General features: G+C 47.7%; 1 protein-coding gene and 2 long non-coding RNA genes across 7 annotated transcripts in view; 1 reads left to right on the forward strand and 2 right to left on the reverse strand.

Moving 5' to 3' along the window:
* The window catches only part of LOC125716512 (semaphorin-6B-like), a 56,266-nt gene that overhangs the window by 21,233 nt on the left and 12,700 nt on the right, over nt 1-22,333 (forward strand). For 3 of the 4 annotated variants that reach the window (XM_048988899.1, XM_048988900.1, XM_048988901.1), the window contains exons 2-10: nt 3,937-4,061; nt 5,501-5,615; nt 12,082-12,142; nt 12,256-12,318; nt 15,410-15,508; nt 17,392-17,482; nt 17,942-18,061; nt 18,634-18,722; nt 20,624-20,841. In XM_048988899.1, the coding sequence (XP_048844856.1) occupies nt 3,956-4,061; nt 5,501-5,615; nt 12,082-12,142; nt 12,256-12,318; nt 15,410-15,508; nt 17,392-17,482; nt 17,942-18,061; nt 18,634-18,722; nt 20,624-20,841 (962 nt within the window). In that variant the 5' untranslated portion in view covers nt 3,937-3,955. Of the gene's footprint in view, nt 1-3,936; nt 4,062-5,500; nt 5,616-12,081; nt 12,143-12,255; nt 12,319-15,245; nt 15,320-15,409; nt 15,509-17,391; nt 17,483-17,941; nt 18,062-18,633; nt 18,723-20,623; nt 20,842-22,333 lie in introns of those variants that run through there. The other variant, XM_048988902.1, reaches the window with a different exon arrangement.
* On the reverse strand, nt 1,786-14,398 carry LOC125716589 (uncharacterized). Of its 2 annotated transcripts, none has more exons than XR_007384364.1 (3): nt 14,128-14,398; nt 13,706-13,834; nt 1,786-2,727 (listed from the first exon to the last, which is right to left on the reverse strand). It is a non-coding gene; the product is annotated as an uncharacterized LOC125716589 (long non-coding RNA). The 2 variants fall into 2 exon arrangements; XR_007384365.1 differs by lacking the exon at nt 1,786-2,727 and adding an exon at nt 13,376-13,464.
* On the reverse strand, nt 16,760-17,075 carry LOC125716591 (uncharacterized). Its single transcript, XR_007384366.1, has 3 exons — nt 17,064-17,075; nt 16,953-17,026; nt 16,760-16,878 (listed from the first exon to the last, which is right to left on the reverse strand). It is a non-coding gene; the product is annotated as an uncharacterized LOC125716591 (long non-coding RNA).

A 22,333-nucleotide genomic window follows, 5' to 3' on the forward strand; every position in this document is an offset into this window, starting at 1 on the left:
GGGGGCAGGACGCGCACGTACAGGGAAAACATCTGCGTCGGCAGGGCAGAGTCTGCGCAGGTGGGGAGACGCACGAGGCGTGATCTCCTGCCTGCAGGACGGGGTTTGCGCAGATGTTCAGCTGCAGTGAGGATCCTGGGGAGCCGGTTACCCCTGCTGGAGACGCAGTAACTCACCGGCACTGGAGTCTCACACCTGCAGGCTCGCTGGATGCAGCTCACTGATAAGCTGTCTCTACATTGCCCTTCCGCGGCTTTCCCTGCCATTCGGCTCCAGGCTAATAATATGCCTGTATTCATGCAGAGGAGCCAACCTTATCATTAACCAATGATATGTTTCCAGTCAATGAATGATGTGGGATGGGCCACTCTGGGAACCAATCAGCATTCAGCTTGGGCCAGTACCCCTGTGGCTCTGCCCCTGTATACACCCCCCCTGGAGGACAATCGCATATGGCGATTGCGACTTGTATGGTGACACAGACTCATTCAATTGAATCCAGCATCGATTTCTGCCATTGACTCTCCACATGAAAGGGAGCCGGGGCTGCAGCTACAGTGGAGACCGAGGAGCCATTTATTGATTGATTGCCGGCATAATGTGTGGTTCTGTTTGTAGTGTCACTACATTAAATGTAAACTGTTTTGTGGGGGGTGGGCTGCAAGGCATGGTAGTTGAGTAAAATGTCCTACTAGGCGTTTTATAAGGCCTGTGGCCTGACTCCCTCTCTGCCCCCTCATGTGACTCCACTCCTCTGATGTCTGATTGGCCTCCCCATGAGGGGTTGGCTCCGATGACATCCAGTAGCCCCCCATTTCCCCTGTCTTCCCCCGCTCTTTCCAGTAGCGGTCCCTCTTCTCCATGACCATGCACCCATCTCTCTGCAGCTCATACCGACTGAGGTCTGAATGACACCAGTATTGGGTCTTGGGTTCCCCTTGTGGCAATGACGAAGGGTCACCGTATCTTCAAGAGATCATCGGAGAACCTGGCCTAGTGTACGCGTTGGTGCTGTATGGATGTGAGCAGTCTGCACTTTCTTTACACTTTTCCAGGGCTAGGTGATTTTGGGAGTTTTTGGGCTGGACGCTCTGTGTGCTGTTCCAGGAGCTCCCAAACTAACTGGCTGTCAAGCCTGGAACTTAAACCCACAGACACGTTCAGCAGAGGCCTACAAGAAGAGCAGGACCTCAGCATGAGCAGCAGACTCAGTGCTATTCGCCAGCCCTGCAGCTGAATAAATGAACTCTCGTTACAAAGGAGGTCAAAGTTTCTCATCATCGCCCGTCCACAACAAACAAAAATAACACGCATGCAATCAGCACGGTGATCGACTATCCCATGCAGACAGAAAATGGGTCTGATCTTCACAGGAGATGAAAATGTTGGCTGCCTGTGGCCCCATCTTCCCCCCCCTCCCCTTGAATGAGAGCCAACTTTGAAGGTTCTTCCCATCCCTACGCTCCACTTATTTCCTCTCATGCCTTGGCTGAGGTCACGCTCCAGGTCACAACTCCGTGATCCAAGCACTATTTCATGGTGCAGAACGTGCTAAGCTTGAGATCCCTTTAAAAAAATATTAGCTGGGGCAACAAAAATGACTTAGAAACCCACGAGTTGCTTAAAGAGCTCCTATATTTAAGTGATTTATGCATGAAAACTATTTAAAATTGATCACTTGGGTGCATATTTCAGGCCGGTCTGTAATTTTCAAATGTCGAGAGTCCGCACAGGCCCTCCTTTTTGCATGAACCACCATCTCGGGAGACTAAACGCATCATCGATTGAGTTTGCACTTTATTATTTAAATCACCTGAACTGGCCTTTGTCGCCGTTTCAAGCAGTAACGTTCGCTTTCTCCTCAGTCTTCTCGAACAGCTGCTTAATTACCTTATTTATCGTGTTACCACTTTAACAGTTCACAGTAATTACTGTACGTTTCTAGGGATCTATGTAAATTTAGCCGTGGATGAAATCCAGAGTAGCTAGTGGATCGGTACAAATCAAGGGTCTTGAATAATAGATTACGGCAAGCAGGGAGGTGAGTCTTTATTGTCAAGGGGCAGTACCAAGTCCTCTAGTGGGACGTCGAGTCCACTGGGGGCAGCCTGGGAAAGACCTTGTGACCATCACAATTTATGAAACGTCATGTGACCTTTGCCTCTATGTCTGTCTCTCTTTTGTTTCTTTTGTGTGGCGTTAAATCTGACGTTGGCAAATCGAATTAAATCATTGACTGAAGCATGACTTGGGGAAACCCCTCCCCCTCCCTGCACCTCCATATCTCAAGGGTAGTGTTCAGTTCCAGAGGTCGTGGAGTTTCCATGTCCTACCATGTGTTTTTGGGATTCCTCTGGGACTCCAAATCCAAGAACACACAGTTAGGTGAATTAGTGTCTGTGAATTACCCTTAGTCTTTGATTAAGTGCATGTCCCTTAATGGACTGGCATTCCATCCCTGTCCTGAACTTCCTGGGTTGGGTTCCAGGCTCATGGTGATCCGGTACTGGACAAGCGGTTATGGAAGATGGATGGCGGTATTCCTTTATTGTCCTCTCACCTTGTCCCCCCTTTCTGGCCACACTCGTCTTTTCTCCGCCGAGCCCCGCCTTCCTCCGGGTCGTCGCGAGGTCATTGGTTCTCGTGTGCCCTCCATCTGACATCATCGTGGGCAGCCGGCGCAGAGGATCCACACAGATGGGTCGATACTATTTCCAGCCCTCTGAGCTAGGGGGGTGCGGGAAGACTTAGTTATACATTTGTTTTCTTCCTCTCAGAAGCCATAGAATCACCAAAGAACATTTGGCCGCTGTCTTGTGTGGGTGGGACAGGCCGACGGGAACCCAAGAAATAAGCAAGGAGGGAAAAAAATGGATTATGTACGAGGGTAACAGACTCGTTCCCACAAGGTGCGGCGGCAGACTCCTCATAATGAAAAGCAACGTTCGCGGGGAACATTCCGGTAATGAAATCTCCTCCCCACAATGGGTGGCCCAGGAACCATTTGCAGCCATTTCACGCGGCACCCATTCTGACAGGAGCGCGTTCGGCTACTCGCAGCCACCGTAATGCCATCCACTTCTGGCAGCGGGTTTTACTCGTGCTGCTGGTGGCGGCCGACCGCTGCGATGTAACCGGAGCGAACGGAGCGACAATTAGCATGCAGCAGAAGAGCCGGCTCTGCTGTGCGTTAAACGCATTTAAATCGTACTCGCGCGGTACATCGCAACACTCGCTGTCTTAGGGCTGCAGTAATAATCGGTGAGCCGTAATACGACCTTCACCTGCCAATATACAAGCTGTTAAAGGGTTTGGGCTCTACGGCACAAGTGCGTTATGAAGCCCCAAAGCCGTTTTCTCAGCCTTGGGCAGTTTAGCGGCCGTCCACAGCTGCTCTGCAGGTGGATCCGAGTCGGCTCACTGATTTGAAGGCATCAGCTGTGCTTTCTTCTCTGCTGTGTGCGTCCTCCGCCATCCCCCACAAAAGCTAACTATGACACCAGAGAGGCGACACGTCCAAGCAGCAGAAAGCCCCACTTCCTCTCTCCGTCTTTCCTTTCACCCCCACCCCTCCCATACCCCCCCCCCCCCCGGTCATTCCACAGCTCCCCCTCCCGCCACCACGTACAGCCCCACCCATGAACCAGGCAGGAATCTTTGGTTTTGCCTCTGGAGGCCTGGTTTAGAGGTCAGGGCTGGGGTCGGGATAATGTGGGTCAGCGTGAGTGCAGCGCTGGTCTGTGCTGTGTCTCTCGGCAGAGCCTGGCTTTCTCGACATGAATGAGGTGAACCGGGATTCAGGCTGCAAAGGTGTGACGGGTGCGGGGGGAGGGTGTCTGTGTTGTGTAGTAATGCCCAAACGGGGGGTGAGGGTAGCTGTCCAGTTACTAGCCGTCATGCTCCAGCTAATCCCGCCCTGTCTCTGCGCCCCCGCAGCGCCCGCTGACACATCGCCATGACGACACCGTCCCCTCCCGTCACCCTGCTGCTCGCCCTGCTCTGGCTCGCCGCCGCCACGTTCCCCGAGGAGCCCGGACCGCTGAACCCCGTGCCAACCGACGGTGGGTCCTTCCACACTGGCAGGCTGAGGTCAGCTGGGCCCAGCGCCAGCTTAGAAATGTTGGGTGGGACTGAGGATTACCTAAGCGGGTCGGGGGGGGGGGGGGGTGGATCTGACCCTTTTTTGTTTGTGATGCTGCTACGTACAATATAGCCAGCAGTAGTTCTAGAAATGAGGGGAAAATATGTGTACAAATCACTTGGCTCTTTTAAAAATGATTTGCCAAAAGGGTATTAAAAAACTTGCTAAATACCAATTTCCTGAAACTTGGAGAGTCATACGCTTGGCCCCGGGCTGCAGGGAAGGCCAAGCTTATGATTGGATGGACCTGGGCCACCATGGCCCCCGAACCACCCCAGAGTATTTTCTGGAAAGCAGGGGGGGAGGGGGACAGTAAAATTTTGGGGGCCATGCAAAGAAGAAAAATGACGACTAACTTCTATTATGCACAAATAAACAGCAGGGCCGCACATTTTAGTAAGACAATAATTATGGCTGTAATGTTTTGTTGTTTATCCATATTCCACTAATATCTTATGATCTTTCACTAAAGTAAATCTGACACTTACAACCTCTTAATTTTGTTTTATTTTTCCAATAGATACGACACATGACACTCTAGTTAATATGTGATCCGGAACCAGAGTGTTCTGTGGTTTCCCTGTCGGCTACTGAACAACCTAATGAACTCCTCTGTATCTAAGGCACTTGGTGCCATGTCGTGTTTTTTTTTTTTTTTATTTCTAATCCAGTGGCCAATCAGATATCAGGGAGTGTCAGTGTCACCCAATAGCCTCTTTGAGGCTCCGCCTCTTGGGTAGGGGTCAAGAATAGAGGTCCAGGCTACATAGCTATGGGTCAGGGTCAGCAGAGGTTGACGTGAACTTTGGGGAGTGACTGATGTCCTGCAGAAGTCTGGGAAAATGATGAATACAGTATTCCCCTAATGTGCATGTGCATGTTTAGTCTCATGGTGTGGTGGCGTAAACAGCGGCCTCTCTGAGGTCCTCTTAGCTCCTGCCCCGGCAGGTCATCCTCCAGACTCCGAGGCTCGGTCTGGCTGGGAAAACCATACGCTCCGCAGAACATGTGCTCTCTGTTGCCAACGTTTTCCCAGCCGCGCCCCATGTTCTGGGTTCCAGGCTCTGTCCGCTGAACGCCATGTGACTCGAGTGGCGGGGGCCCGTGTGCTAAGCAGCTATGCAGCCTTGAGGAGGGGGGAGGAGGGAGGGAGGGGCCACGGAGTCATGTTCTTTCGCTGTCTTCCGTCAAGGGCAACGAGCCGATTTCCATTTTGCCCCTTGGCTGCACGAGTTTGCTGATATATTGCTGTGCTCTCAGCATCCCCCTCACCTCCAATCTGACTGTCCTCTGTTCTCTCAACCATTTCTTAACCCCTCACCCCCTCACCCAAAAAAAAAAAACACCCTCTCTTTACAGTGGTCCGTCGGTACCCCGTGTTCCTGGGCCGTGCTCATCGATCGTCGACGAGGCAAGAGCGGCTGCACATACAGAGGATCCTCAAGGTGAACCGGACCCTCTACATCGGAGCCAGGTAACCGGCATCAGCCACTACGCTTCCGCCACCCCCACCAAGGTGTCACATGACAGACATACCACTGTCATACACCCTTAACTGGGTCTGTATTACCTCCGCAATGTCAAGTACGAAATTAGCATAGCACTCCAGAGGACGCTGAAGCTCTCCAAAATTAGGTATTGTGTTACAAATAAGAACCCTTTAACTGCCAAAAAAATATGCTTCCTATTAAGCCAATGGACCCCATGAGCTAAGGAGTTAAATGGCCTCATAACTCCGGAGAGAACTTGCATGTGGATGTCATTACTGGGGAGTAGGGAGGGGAACCAGTATACTTTACACCAGGAAATGACCAGGTCTTCGGCCTTGGCGGAGTCAGAAATCAGGCCCAGTATTAAATACGTCAGCGATAACGGCAGGGTGTCCCGCCACTCCGCTTGATGGCCCAGAAATGAAATTCCTAAACTGGTAGGGCCGTTATTTAACAAAATCTTATTAACACTAGATTTACCGAGTTTTTATTCTCTGCTGAGAGTCCCAAGGTGTTTGTCACCCCTGCTGTGATTTTCGCAGGTCTTCAGCCCCATCCTCCTCCTGCTTTTGTTGTGCAAACACACCCATTACCTGTGAGGCCTGGCGCATTTGCATTTTTTACTCAGAGTAGCTCAAATCCAAGGCAGGCTAAACCTCTGTGTGTGACATGGAAACCTTCACAAAAGTCTGCCATATCTATACCAAATATCCCACACGCTGACTGACCTGCAAATATGAAAGACACACATTCACAAAATATATGGAAACACAAGTCTGTGTTATTTATAAAACAAATTGAGTGAAAATAGAATGAAAAGTTGCTAATAGAATGAAATGAATAAAATGAAAACATGCTAACACTTCAGTCTCCAATGCATGTTTGTATATAAATGTCATAAGCTGAGTGAAGTCATGGTCCATGGTTTTTGGCATGCTCATACACATACAGAATAAAATGTCATTTCATTTTCATTGGCCATCACTGAATTATAACACCAAAAGTGAATTTTGTTTTTGTGTGATCTCTCCAGCTTTGCATGTTTGGCTGTTCACGTTAAAATTGATGTATCCGTGCCTCAGTTCCAGGTTCATCTCTTCGTCATCTTTCTGCCTTTTGTCTCAGTGGTTACTGTCCCACACAGTCTGTCTATCTTTCAAAGTCTGTGTTTGCAGCGTTTGAAAACCCAGTGACCATCATCCCTGTATTTGGCAATGGAGTTCCTTGGCTAGAAGAATCGGAAACAATCTTCTTTTTCCTTTCCACCCTGTAGATGCTTTGTACAGAACGTAGGCATTCACGGCCACCAAGTCCAGCATGTTGTAAAACACAGCTACTGGCCACTTGCTTGTTGCTGCTCGTACTGAATACATGCGCGCCATTCTAAACACTGACGTGGAGAATTCCTCTCCCTGTGCAGTGTCCTTTGCCAATGGAGGAAGTTCACGGCAAACGTTATTCACCATGCCCAGTAAAGTGAAGCAGTCTGTGTGACAGTGACAGTGAGGTGAAGAAATTGTCCATTGTGACATTTCTCCCGTCATCCAGAAATGACTCCATCAGACTCATGACCACGTTCTCTGCCAGCCTTCACCAAGAACTGTGCTGAAAGTTTCACTCCAGGAGAACACATGAACATAGATGTACAGCTGTTCTCGACCAAGGTTCATTGTCCATGCAGTATATTTACATTTACATTTACATTTACAGGATTTGGCAGACGCCCTTAGCCAGAGCGACTTACATAAGTGCTTTGAGACTCTGCAATGAATTTCCGATGCTAGCTCAATAAGGACCCCAGCTACGAATACTATCTCTGAGAACGCCATTGAGTAGTGCAGAATTTTTATTTTATTTTATTTTTTTAAAACACACACCAGAAAAAGAGTCGAGTAAGAATATAGAAGTTCTACGTCAGGTATTTCTGAAAAAGAAAAGTTTTGAGTCGTCGCTTGAAGACATTCAAGGATTCAGCTGTTCGGACATCTAGGGGGAGTTCATTCCATCAATTAGGTGCCAGGACAGAGAAGAGCCGAGATGCGTGTCTTCCTTGTGCCTTGAGGGGAGGTGGGACCAGTCGAGCAGTGCTGGAGGATCGGAGAGATCGTGGTGCAGAGCGGGGTGTGATGAGGTCCTTTAGGTAGGATGGTGCCAGAGAATTTTTGGCTTTGTATGCGAGCATCAGTGTTTTGAATCTGATGCGTGCAGCTACAGGAAGCCAGTGGAGGGAGCGCAGCAAAGGAGTGGTGTGGGAGAACTTGGGAAGGATGAAAACAAGACGAGCAGCTGCATTCTGAATCAGTTGGAGGGGACGGATGGCGCTCAGTGGTAAACCCGCTAGAAGCGAGTTGCAGTAGTCAAGGCGTGAGATGACGAGGGACTGGACGAGTATCTGGGTAGCCTGGGTGGAAAGAAATGGACGTATCCTCCTGATGTTAAAGAGGAGAAACCGACAAGAGCGAGAAAGACTGGTGATATGTGAGGAAAATGACAACCGATCATCTATGGTAACTCCAAGGTTTCTAGCAGAAACCGAAGGACGGATCAGGGAGTTGTCAAAGGAGATCGCAAGGTCCTGGAGGGGGGATGAGTCAGCCGGGATGTAAAGCAACTCAGTTTTACTAGTTTTGAGTTTTAGCTGGTGAGTGGTCATCCAAGATGAGATGTCTGCCAAGCATGTAGAGATCTTAGTGGAGACATGAGTGTCTGAGGGAGGGAAGGAGAGGATGAGTTGAGTGTCATCGGCATAGCAGTGGTAGGAGAAGCCATGTGAGGATATAACTTCGCCAAGAGATTTAGTGTAGAGGGAGAATAGGAGAGGGCCAAGAACCGAGCCCTGAGGGACACCGGTGGAAAGACAACGTGGAGTAGATGTGGATCCATTCCATGTCACTTGGTATATCGCATCCAAGCCGGACAAATTTGGGATCAAGTTCTGGATGGCCACGGATTTGGAGACCAAATACGTCTGCAACGTGTCCCCTAACTTGGGAAAGGACCCCAGTCACCAGAAAAGGGAGAGGCTGGCAGAGAACATGGTCATGAGTCTGATGGAGCCATTTATGGATGACGGGAGAAATGTCACAACGGACAATTTCTTCACCTCACTGGCACTGTCACACAGACTGCTTCAGCGCAAAACAACACTACTGAGCACAGGGAATAAAGTTTGGTATGAACTTCCTCCAATTTCAAAGGACACTGCACAGCAAGAGGAATTCTCCGCGTCAGTGCTTAGAAGTGGCAGTGTCTCCTTGACAATTTATGCACCTAAAAAAACAAGATTGTGTGTGTTCTGAGTTCCTTGGACCAAGATGTGGCGATCTGTGAAGGCAGAAAGAGGAAACCCAACACGATAACAGACTATAACCACATGAAGGTATGTGAATGTGTGTATAATTTTACATCAGTGCTACAATGTTTTCTGATATGTACTATACAGGCCTATATAGAAAGAAGGTAGAAAAAAGCAAATACACTCATGACTCTCTCTCTCTCTGCTGTTATAGTGTGGTGTAAATGTGTTGGACCAAATGGCGCGCATGTATTCCGTAAGAGCAGCAACATGCAGGTGGCCAGTAGCTGTATTTTACAACATGCTGGACCTGGTGGTGGCAAATTCCTACGTTCTGTACAAGGCATGTACAGGGTGGGAAGGCAAAAGAAGATTATTTTTGAGTCATCTAGCCAAGGAACTCCATTGCCAATTTATGCCACAAAAGGCTATGGGGACAGAGGAAGGCTGCTGCTGTGCCAGGACTTGTATGGACAACTCAGTGTCAGGTACAGGAGAACTGCAACAGAAACCGCAGCAGGTTTACCAGTGCAAAGTGTTACAAATTCACTTGCGCCAAATGCAGGGATGATGGTCACTGGGTCTGCAAACACTGCAAAGTTTGAAACACTCAATTTTTTTTATAAATAAAACAGACTTGTGCTTCCATATATTTTGTGAATGTGTGTCTTTCATATTTGCAGGTCAGTCAGCATGTGGGATATTTGGTATAGATATGGCAGACTTTTGTGAAGGTTTCCATGTCACACACAGAGGTTTAGCCTGCCTTGGATTTTAGCTGCTCTGAGTAAAAAAATGCAAATGTGCCAGGCCTCACAGGTAATGGGTGTGTTTGCACAACAAAAGCAGGAGGACAATGGCCCAAGAAACTCTCAGCAGGGATGCTAGTAGGTGTTAGGCCCAGGGAATTTACGCAAATTTGCGTAGATTTGGCAGTTCTAGTGTTAAAGTCACGCATTGTTTATGACCTCGCAGATGTTTCTAGTTGACCACGACCGAGGATGCGATCCGAAAGGTTGCTGTCAGTCTCACTCTCACTGCGGAGGGCTATCACCCGGTGACTGGGGCCACGCCCAGCCCTGGAACCTACCCCAGAAAGCGGCAGGAGGGAAAGATCATTCAGCTGAAGGAACTAGAACCCATAAATAAATGTTCCAAATTCCAAGAAGATGCCTGCTGTTGTACCTTTAGGCGAAGCAGTTATCCTGAACAAACTCTTACCGTAATGGGTACACATGTAAAACTGTAACCCGCTGTGCAGAAACATATCTGAAAAACATTTTAAGCAAATATATCATTTAGCTAAATCTGAGCGGTATGACGACTTGGGGGTTATCTGTGTGTGTGTGTGTGTGTGTGTGTGTGTGTGTGGATTTTGCATGTTCTCCCCATGTTACATGGCTCTACAACTGCAGTCCAAGAGCATGCGGGCTATTTGGCATCTCCGAGCCGTCCGTACTGACTTTGTGTATGTGCCCTGTGTTGGACGGGCATCCGGTCCATGATGTATCCCTACCTTGGAGTCTGTGTTTCCCGGGATATGATCCAGGCACGCCGTGATTCTGTACTGGGAACGTGGGTAAGGATGGTGGAGCACAGGGTAGCCATGTGACTAGTGTCTAGAATAAGCTGTTGGACGATGGATGGATTTATTTAAATGATTATGTAACAAGTTATTATTAATAGCAGCAAGAGTAACATCCCTTTTTTAAGGCTACAGTAAAGCACAAGGCCAAGGAAATGCAAGGTTCTGTAACTCAAAGGAATCAGGCTAGGAAACGATGATTTAAACGATGACTGTAGCACATGGTGGCGAGAGGAGCGATGTAGGCTGGAGGCTCTCGGATCGCCCTCTACAGGCCGTCCCGGCCATCACACCCACACACGGACACTGCGCCGACTGCTGACGTACAGGAACTCTGTCGGCTGTAAACATACAAGCCCTGAACCAGCCAGACACTGAGTTTACCATCTGTAGACAGAGACAGCATGCCAGCTATGGACACAGGAACACTGTCTTGGCTGCGGACGCTGTTCCAGCCAAAGCCACATAGACAGGATGCTAGTCACAGACATATAGATCCTTTAGCAGGCATAGAATAGCATGTAGGAGAGGCCAGAGGTCACAGACACGTGAACACGCCTCACAGACCGGCCAAATACCCTGAACCAGCCTCAGACATGCACTGCACCACCTACAGACATACAGACAGGGCAGAAGACCAGTCAGACATATGTCTGAGCCACAGACTCTGCACCAGCCAATACAAGCTCTGTGTTGCAGGCTGGATGTCTGGCACCGAACACACATGGGTCATTAGCCATCAGCCCAGGTGCTCATGGGAAGTGGAGGACCTGCTGTAACGTTTTTTAACACCAAAGGAGCTGTAATTCTGCTTTTAATATGTCAATATAAAATGCACAATGTTAATCATAAATAACCCATGGTTTTTATAGGCCTTGTGTTTGCAGGCTCCTTAAATTACTGCGATTCTGACTAGGAGTAGTGAGACATGGTGAGATGGGAGCATGTCAGTGGAAATTATTTTCATATGCTGATACAGGACAGTGTTGAAGTGGCGGGGGCCATGAATCCCACAAACTGATGCCCTGTATGATTGTCCTCCCTTGGAATTCTTCTGATCACTACCTGGGGGATCCTTTTAAGTAATGAAATAAGTAAATAAGACCATGGAAAGGTATTTAAAGGTATATAAGTACTCTGTTTGTGTTATTGAGGCTTTAACCAATAGGATGGGAGCTTTGAAGGGGCTGGAGGTCTGTGATTGGTTGATTCCATCATCCTCATGGGTAAAACCAGGAGGCGCTGGCATGTGACCCCTGCCCCGACATAACGCCCTTCTTGCATTCCCACACGTCGGCAGCCATAATTAATGTGAGCTCGGAGCAGACACGCACGGCTTGGCTGACATCGCGGCGAAAAAAAAAAATGGCCCCATAAATCGTGCGACTGCTAATGGCCCACGGGGGGCGCATCGCAAACAGAGCAGCTGTTTAACGGTGACACGGTACGCGGGTTCTCGCCTCGGACTTAGCGATCGCGGCCGGCGCCGGGCACAGCACGGTTCAGCGGTCAGGCTCCCACGGTCCTGCTGGGTTTTTCCGTACGGTTAACGCCACATCCTGCCCGACAGGGATGACCTGTTCCGCGTGGAGCTGGACAACGTCGCGGGAGACGAGATGTTCTACAGCAAGGTGAGTTCTGCCTGCCACATTCCCCCCCCCCATTCCACCCACCATCACACGAATACACGTGAATTCTCCCCGCCGCTGAGGTTTACTCATCTGTTTGTCATTTTTCTGCCCAGAGGCGAACATGGGAGTCCAATAAGAATGACATCCGAATCTGCAGGATGAAAGGCAAACACGAGGTGAGAGTCCGAGGTGTCAAGGGCCAAAGGTCAAAGGTCATGCATAAATACACGTAAATATAACAAATACCTCTCTCCATAGAGGCCTACAGCCGGTTTGCTGCCTCACACACCTCCTGAGCTCTAAAACACCGCGTCTTATCAGTGGGTGTCTATGAACATAAACCAGTAACACCCCCACAAAATGACAAGTCCCACCCAGTGTGTGGGACGAAGGCTCTGGGGTGCAGACGCGGAGAGTACCATGGGAATACAGTGAAACCGGCCTGATTTCAGGAAATCACCGCAATCGTGTCAAATGGACGTTCAACTCACGGGAGATTCTAGGATCTGTCCCTTGGGGGGTGGGGGGGGCTGGGGGGGGGGGGCCTCAGCCAGCAAGAAATATGGGATGAAATTGCCAAATGGATTTAGAATATTAATTTTCATGCGGGCTGAGACAAAAAAAATGCAACGGCTGATGTCCCCTGCATGGGGTTCAGAATGACCTGTGGTTCAAGTCCACCGCTAATGACATTTTACCGCGGTGGCCGGGCAGAGAACATTCAGCAGTCTGAGTGTGTGACAGGAGCAGCTCGCCTACATGCCTGCTCCGTAATATTTCTATACCTCTGTGCACATGCACACCCACCGTTACTGATCTCCATCCCTCTGGAGTCCGTTTCTGCCCCAGAAATGATTTTGTCAGGTGTGAGTTATTAGCTGTCAGGGTAATTGGTTTCGTAATTAAATGTTTCTGGTTGACTGATCACAATGGACATACCCTCATAATGGAGTGAGAAACGTGATATTCCGGCCCTGTTCCCGCTGTCCCCCCCCCCCCACTCCGGTGCCGGTAGCACCAGGGGCTACCGTTTGGTTGAAAGCGAATGTACTGGGTCAGGTCTGCTTGGTTCCGAGGCCTCTGCCGCCTCCTGTGTCCAGCCCGGATGCGGCAGCGTTCCAGGGAAATTTTATCCGGCCTAACTGCTCGCTCATTTAAAACCTCATCACCGCAAATGTTTCAGTCTGGCTCGGCAGGTAATAGCCAGTGCTGTGTATCCCTTTTAAGAGCAAAAAAAAAATAAACTGCAGTCCGGAAATATCCCGCTTCTGTTTTAGCTTCTGCCTTTCGTTTCGTTCCTCAGCTTCAGGGCTGGCTTGTTTCTAGGTAATCAGATATAAAATTAGGTGCAGATTATTAAAATCTGTTTTCACACTCTACAGGATGCCAATCTGACTTGCAGGAAAATAGCAGAAAAGTAACGCGGGGCTTTGTCAGTGTCTCTGCTCTGCTTTCTGTGTTCCTGTCCCTCTCTGGCGGGGCCTCGGCCATATTGACCTTCGCAAAGCCTGCGGTGATGTTAAATGCGGGGTGAGCAGTGCTTGTAAGAGCGCGGCTTTTTACCTGGGAGACTGGAGGCTGGAACTTTCATGGTCATCACCTGACTGCCTTCCGGCTTCTGACCTCAGCTGCTTCTCCTCACTGTTCGAGGTCAGCGCGGTTGCTTGGCCGCGTGCGGACGACCAGTCCGCCCTGCCGCAGAGGAAACACGCCTGTTGCAATTTGGCCGCTGGATGACTTTGACCCTGTATGAGAGTTTACATGAGGCGTACGGCGTGGAGAAACCTCACCGCCCTCCATCCAGGAGCATTGTGGGTAGTCTTCTCTAGATACCAACGGTTAAACTGATCAGAGAGTGACTTTCTGTTTATTTTGCTACCAGCTAGATTCTTTTATGGCGTGCTCTGCTGATGTCACCGAGAAGCTGCATTTCATCATCGTTATTAACTGGGAAAACAATTTATTGAGGAAAAACAGACACTCACATGTTTTCAAACAGCCCACGAGTTCACCCATGTGGGCTATTTCCAGTCAGGAAGCTGCACTGGGACTGGGCTGGACCGGACCTCTTCGTTCTTGTTCCTTCCCTCTTTCTGTCTGTCCTCATTTCACTGCCCCCACTCCTCTGCGTTCCTCCATCTGTTTTTGCACATCTTTCTTCGCCCCCTTCCTTGCCTGGTCAGGTGACCATTCAGGGCGTGTAACACACACCCGCTTTGTTGTCTTATACCATAATACCTTATACCTTAACGCTATTTATCTGAGCGGTGTGTCGGTATTTGCTCAGAAATAAAAAACACACACACAATTTAGCATTAGAATATATGCAAATTTACATTAGCAAAATAAAAACTCATGAGAACTAAACACGCACACGTGCAGGTTCTGTCCCGAAATCTTGGTTTAGTTTTGTTTGTTTTCTGGAGGCTCATGTGGATGCATCTCTGCCAAGGGACACAGGTGGTGCTGTGCCGGGCCAGTGCCCGGGGGCTGGGGGGAGCTTTGGTGGGAGAGGCGGGGCAGGCTGGCAGAGACAAGGGAGCTGGATGGGACTGCAGGGGTCTGGGATTAGTACGGACAGAGAGGCAGACTAGCAACACGTGCAGAGACAGAAACCCTTGCAGACTGGCGGGGATCAGGACTTGAGAGAAAAGCGATTCAGGAGTTCGGAGTTTGGAGGCTCCTGGTGTTCAGTACTTCATAAATTCGAACAGTTCGTCCGCACGCACAAGCATCGGCCCAAAGCCATTAGTGAGCAGAACAGCAAACACCCCCGGTCAGTGTCGCGCACAAACTTTACAGGGATTTTTGGACCGTGACTCACCCGTCGATACTTGGCACCACTGACCCCATGTGCCGTGCGTGGCACAGCAAATACAAACTGGGGGTCTCTGTAATGAATGTGCAAACAGCAGGCAGCGGGAGATGCACACACACACACACACACAGAAATACACAGGCAGGAATAGGGATGGTAATTTCTCTCTCTCTTGCCCAGTACACTGTTGGCTCCTACTGTCATTCTGAGAAAAATGAGACCCCTGAAGGGTCTGTGTGTGGGAAATGGGAGGGGGGGGGTGCGGGGGGGTGGCCACGTCATCTCATTTGGATGGAGCATTCAGTTTCTCCAGTCTTCTGTAATTTCACTCTGTAATAAAAATGTCAAGGACTAGAAAGGTAACAAACATTATGTCTTTCTTCCCTTTGCCCATTGTGTGTCTTCTCACTCATCATTAACCATTTTCAATCTCTAATCTCTTGTTTTAGGATGAGTGTCGGAATTTTATAAAGGTCTTATTGAGCCGGCCAGGTGGTCTGTTTGTCTGTGGGACGAACGCCTTCAACCCGCTGTGTGCCAATTACACGGTAAGTACCTGTAGATCGAATGGCAGCTACACTGCAGCCAACTGCAGCTGTATATAAAACTACTGCAGCCATTGGGTAGCCATTGGTGGCCCTCGGGACCCTGGGTGGACCTGGACAGTGCAAATGGAACTCAGGCCCACCCAGTCAGTGTTCATAGCGAGTGATACAGTACAGTACAGAATGATACGATTGTGTCTGACAGGTATGTGTGTGTGCGTGGTTAGATCAATTGGAGGAAAAGTGCTGTTGAGAGGCGAATAGATTTTTCTTTGTCTGTTCGTTTGGTCTTAGTAATGCCACGGGTCATTTAAAAACTGATAAAATAAAATGCAGTGGAATCTGCTGTGTGATGTTGTCGCCTAGTGAATTGTTACGGGACTGGCCCACCTGATTTTCTGCCGGCCCACCCACGCTGTCATTTCTGGCTCCGGTATTGATACAAGACTAACTGCACAATTAATGCCTGCAGATCTATGCAGAGCCAACCACAGAACTCTGAAGTCCTTTAATAAAAATCCAGATGTGGATGGGTGTTAATTGTACTGGCTATCCTCTAATACAGAAATCAATCAGTACAAAATATCCATCTATGCTATGACCATATTCTGATCTATACAAAATCTATCTGAAATCCAGCAAGTGCAAATGATTTATGTTAGAACATTGAGTTTATATTAGCTAAAAACATTTTTACTCAACTGCAATAACATTTTGCGAGACCTTCATCCCTCTTTTTCACCAGGTCATATTGCTTTTGTTGCACAAAGTTTAACACTATATTGAGGACCCCGTAATGGAATTCAGTTTAACAAACTCATCAGAATGCAGTAAGTCACAGTGCATGCATGACTAAGTCGGTGTTCATTGATTCGGCTTAACGTTAAGGCAACAATCTGCAGGAAAAATATATTTCATCCGCAGGAAAGCTGGATGAGTGACCAGTGTGGAGCCAGTTTTCAACCTTCTTTAATTTACCCATATTTGTTTTGGTGCTTTGCCTGATGAGATGGGAACCTGCTGTCTGACACATCGCACACCTGCTGTCTGACACATCTCACACCGGCAGGATCGCACCTGCTGTCTGACACATCGTACACCTGCAGGATCACACCTAGTATCTTACACACCACACACTGGCAGGATCGCACCTGCGGTTTGACACATCATACACCTGCAGGATCACACCTGCTGACTGACACACCGCACACCGGCAGGATCGCACCTGCTGTCAGACACATCGTACACCTGCAGGATCACACCTAGTATCTGACACACCACACACTGGCAGGATCGCACCTGCGGTTTGACACATCATACACCTGCAGGATCACACCTGCTGACTGACACACCGCACACCGGCAGGATCGCACCTGCTGTCAGACACATCGTACACCTGCAGGATCACACCTAGTATCTGACACACCACACACTGGCAGGATCGCACCTGCTGTTTGACACATCATATACCTGTAGGATCACACCTGCTGTCTGACACATCGTACACCTGCAGGATCACACCTGGTATCTGACACACCACACACTGGCAGGATCACACCTGCTGTCTGACACAGTTCTTTCCTCTGCAGTCTTCAGAGAGAATAGGGCAGATTGATTTGTTGGTCTTACTGATTGTATGGTAGGCACTTGTTTTTCTCTTTCTGTGAAGATTCAAGAGCTTGCCTTCATCAGTTAAATCAATTTACATTGACTTTGAAATATGCTTACATAACTGCTGTCTGCTGGTGCCTGGTTCCTCTTTGTCTGTTGGCCCAAAGCTTGAGAGGGGTGGTATAAACATTGTAAGTCGGTGGTGGAGCTTGTTTTCTTTAGTATTCAGTAGTGATAGCCTGTGATGTTGCAGTGGGATCTATCTTCCTTCACAGAGGGACAGTCTGGAGATGGTCGGAGAGGTCATTGGTGGAATGGCCCGGTGCCCCTACGACCCTAAACACGCCAACGTGGCCCTGTTTGCAGGTAGAGTGTCACATTATGTACCACACATTTGTAGAATGTTCTTCTCACCAGTGAATACTAGAAACCCACTCTAGAAACCCAAATGCCCTCCCTTCAAGTATCACTCAGTCCCCTGCCTTTGCTGGCATTACAATAACTTAATGTTATTATAACTGCTACTGTGGAGGCCATTCTTTAAGTGCCATTAAATATGAATAAAAGGCTTGCCCACCCTCTTTGATCTTCCACTTGGCCCCACCCTTTCTATTCTTTCTGCATTGGCCCCGTCCTGCCAATCATGTATGTATGCATCATTTCTTCAGCGTTTGTCTCTGTCTGCCGTAACCCATGTCATCATTCTCTCCCTCTCTCTTTCTCTCTCCCCCTTTTACCCTTCCACCCCTCCCTCAAATTAACGCCACACCTTCCACGTTTGCTCCGTCCCCCCCTCCCCCCCCCCCCCCCACTCCCCTTATTTAGAGGGCAGCCTCTTCACCGCCACAGTAACAGACTTCCTGGCCATTGATGCCGTCATCTACCGCAGCCTGGGGGAGAGTCCAGCCCTGCGGACCGTCAAACACGACTCCAAGTGGTTCCGAGGTACTAAGTTCTGACCGATATGTCTGTCTCACATGTATAGCACTCGACTGCAAAAATAATAGGACTAGGTCAACACCCATCCTTTTTTCTTTTCTAATCAATGCCGCATGAATAAAACAAACATTAATAAGACTGTTTTCTTCAGCTTGCTTCTGTATACTGATATAAAATACAGGTGTCTTATACCTGCAACATAATATAATATAAATTATGGTCATCTCACACATATAACACTCCTACTGATAGAAATTACAGTTGTCTCACACTCCGGTCAAATATAAATAAATATTGTAGTATTTGGGATATAGCAGAGACATATCTCTCCTGCCTTTTTCATACTGTAATTCTATATGAATGCCCCCTTATCTTGGCCACCATTCATTTCGCTGTTTTCCTGCTTTGTGGCGATGCTACCCGTGTTAGCATTTATAGCTCTGCTAGTCTACATCTCACCCGACATTAGTGTGGGTGCTGTTACCATGGCGATCTGCGGTAAGCAGGGAGACGGGCTGTGTCAGTGTCCTGTGGTAGTGTGTGACGGGCATTTCTTTTCTTTTTTTTCCTCCTTTCAGAGCCATATTTTGTCAGCGCCGTAGAATGGGGGCCCCATATATACTTCTTTTTCCGAGAAATGGCGATGGAGTTCAACTACCTGGAGAAGGTAAGCTATGGAGCAGCAAAGCGCAGCAAGGGTAAAAACACGAGGCACATACCAGCGCTGCTTCTACCCTGGTACCTGTTACTGCGTGTGAGATATTTTAGTAAAAATTTGAGGCCAGAAAGGCCTGCAATCTTTCAGCATTAAATGGAAATGTTGGCTGAGGTAAACGTGATTGATCGAGGAGAACTTGGAATTCACCGAAAACTCGAAACAATTTTTCTGGGTGAGCATACGTGTTTGATCAGCTACAGAATCCACAAGGGTAGGATCTCAAGGGACATAGTGAGTGTTCCTCAATGAATTTATAGACGACGTTTGAATCAGCAATGGCATTTGGCTTTAATAAAAAGTATTTTGTCAGCAGGGATTGTTTACTTTTAACATGTCCTTCCCAAGGGTAAACATTTCGTTTCTTTTCTTTTTTTTCTTTTTTTTTAAGAAACTATTAAGGTAATTTTTTGGCTGGAGTGAGCTTCTCTGTATGTGTATGTGTGTGTGTGGGTGTAAAAAGGCGAGTATGTTTGTGTGAGCGACAGGGGATTGTTATCTGAGTCTATAAGTGTGAATGCATTTGTAAGTTGATGCTTGTGCACCTGGGCAGCTCCACAGATATTGTCACAAGGGTCCCAGATTTTTTGTCTTCCTTTTGAGTGTTTTTGTGTTTGGACATACAGGTTTTGCTAACGCAGTCAGGAACTGTCTCCAGAGTGACAGCTGAGAGGATGGCCACTAAAAAACTTCAATGTCTACTACTTACAACTTAATATGCTTTCTGAGTGATACTTCAACCACATTCGGGTTTTCTTTACTCTTAGACTCAAAGCCTCAATGCATTAATTTAGCAACAATGACTGCATCTATTCAGTCTTTTACAGAGTCATGAAGACATTTTGGCTCATTCTTCCATGCAGAATTGCATGCAATTCATGCAGTGTCGTTTCTCCGGTTTTGCTACAATGTACCAATGGAGTTTAGGTCTCAACTTAGACTAGACACTTTTCTTGCAATTCAGCCATTTTGTCATAGTGTGTTTCAGGTCATTGTTAGCTGCTCTTCAGCTTGCATACAGATGGCCTGATGTTCTCCTGTAAAACTGAGACTGATGCTAAAACCACGATATCTGACTCTTACTCTGGGGTCCTTACTGGGGAATATAGTGTTTGGTATTAATCAGACATAACGTCTCCATGTCAGACAAAAAAGTTCCATTGTTGGTCTGTCTGTCCATAGAACATTGTTCTAAGAACCTTTGAAGATCATGCAAGTGGTTTTTGGAAAACTTGAGATGACACAGTGTTTTCCCTCCTTGCTAGTTTGCCACGTATCCCGTTTTATTTCATTGTCACAAACCCTGACCTCAGGGGAGGCCGGAGGGAACGGCAGGCATTGTGATGCTTTTCCAGTGTTTTTTTTTTTATGAGCTAATAGGTGAATTTATGCGTTTGCACTGCATGACTCTGACTAGTGTAGTTAAACGACAAGATGCATCAGCAACTTTCTGAACCCTGGATGGGGTCATGAGCAATCGATTTGATTGATTAATTGAGCTGAATTTGATTGAACTAAATTTGATTGATGGCTCTAGATCTTGGTGCTGACGATTTCACTCTAATGGGCCAAAGTTAGTCTGATTCATAATCAGTTCAACGATCTGATCCTTTATTTGGCTTAACTAGGGGGGAATTAATTATTCACACCTTAATATTGCATTTTTGATTCTCTCCGTGTCTGTACACAAAATAAATGAAAGAAACTCTCAGTCATAAGGACGAGGTTTTTCTCTCCAGGCTCCACTCCCCTCTCCCAGCACCTGCTCAAATATCAAAGCAAATTTGACGTGAAAAATGATTTCCGATGCTGAAAATCATACGTGACGAATGATCTTTGGCATGTGTCTGCAGGTGATGGTGTCGCGGGTGGCGCGGGTGTGTAAGGGGGACCTGGGCGGATCTCAGCGGGTCCTGGAGAAGCAGTGGACGTCCTTCCTGAAAGCCCGTCTCAATTGCTCCGTGCCCGGCGACGCCCACTTCTACTTCAACCAGCTGCACTCCACCAGTCCCGTGCTTCATTTGCATGGGAGGGACATCATCCTGGGGGTGTTCTCCACTCCCACAAACAGGTACCACCACCTGGGGGCGCTATGGTAAATGCTGTGAACAGATTGGTGGCTATAATGACTCGATAAGCACTTCAGTTGCCAATACTGGATTAGGATTTGCTGATACCGAGATATTCCTGCATATTACCCACACCGGTAACACTTTACCAGAATTAATAATGTATTAATTAAACATAAGTAATAGCATTACTTAGAATTAAGAATTAATTAACCACAAACTAAGTCTTAGTTACATACTGATCTCATGCTTATTCATCTTTAATGACCTAGGAGACATCGCTTATCTCAAGCAGTTACTATATTTGCTACTTTATCTGTTAATTCTGTAAACCTACAGAAGGAACAATTAATGAATAATAATGGAAATAGTGGGAAATAGTCGTGTTTGTTCATCATTAATGAACCATAACGCATCTTTTATTCTCAAGTAGGGACTATATTTGCTCATGATTTGTTATTAAGTAGTAACTGAGATACTACTAAGTAAGGACGCCCCCTCGAGTAAAGCGTCACCCCTACATGAAAAGGAAATTGCTTGTTGGTGCTGATATGTGGTAGCTTAATTTCATTTGTCATAGCCAAAATAAACTAGCCAAAAATAAATACGTTAGTTCAAAGTTTAAGAATGGCTCAGTGAATGGCGACCTATCCATCAAAAAAAAAACCCAACCAACAGCAAATCCGTGAAAAATACTCCGTAAATATCAGCCGAGAGACTTTGAGTGGTCGAGGCATTCAGCTGGAAATTAGGAGCACCACTGCCATGAAGAGAAAAGGGCTGTTTACCTCGTACTGAAGGTATGTCTGCAGCCTCGACAACAGGCATTACCACTGGGCTCAGAGGGCTGAATTATGGGTAAAAAAAATCAAAGGGACAACAACACATAATAGCGTAATCACAGAAAAACATGTAATGCAGCATCAAAGCGTGGCTGATTGCACAGCTACATGGACAGTGTGGCAGACAGGCATGGAATGAGTCCCTGATAACAGCCCCAGAGAGCTGCAAACTAGTACACAGCAATTTAATGATATAATAAAGTGAGCTGGGTTACAGTATATGAGAAACCTGGGCCTCACGTGTCCAGTTTTCGGAATCTTTTCCTCTATCCCACATTCTCTTTTCCTGTTGGAATGTTGCCATTTTTCCACAAAGACCTTCATCTTCCATGCCTCTAGCAGATGATCTTTGCTAAACATAGATGTCATTTTTTTTTTTTGCCTACAGGCTGGAGTATAAATTTTGTTAATATGGCCAAACTAGTGGAGCTCCCTCCTTGACGCATTGAGGGGCGCCTGGTCGAAAACAGCAGAGCTCGGTTGCCCCCAGCTTGCTCTCGGGGAATAATAGCACCCCCTCCCCACTCACCTCATTATCTGTAGCGGGTCTACAGTCAGAAGGAAAATCTGTTACAGTGATGGACGTGATTGGACATGGTGGCCTGGGCTCACTCCCAAGGGAATGGTTTACCCAGCTGGACCCCCTGCCCTC

This window comes from Brienomyrus brachyistius, chromosome 21, assembly GCF_023856365.1.
Source record: "Brienomyrus brachyistius isolate T26 chromosome 21, BBRACH_0.4, whole genome shotgun sequence".
NCBI classification, from domain to species: Eukaryota; Metazoa; Chordata; class Actinopteri; order Osteoglossiformes; family Mormyridae; genus Brienomyrus; species Brienomyrus brachyistius.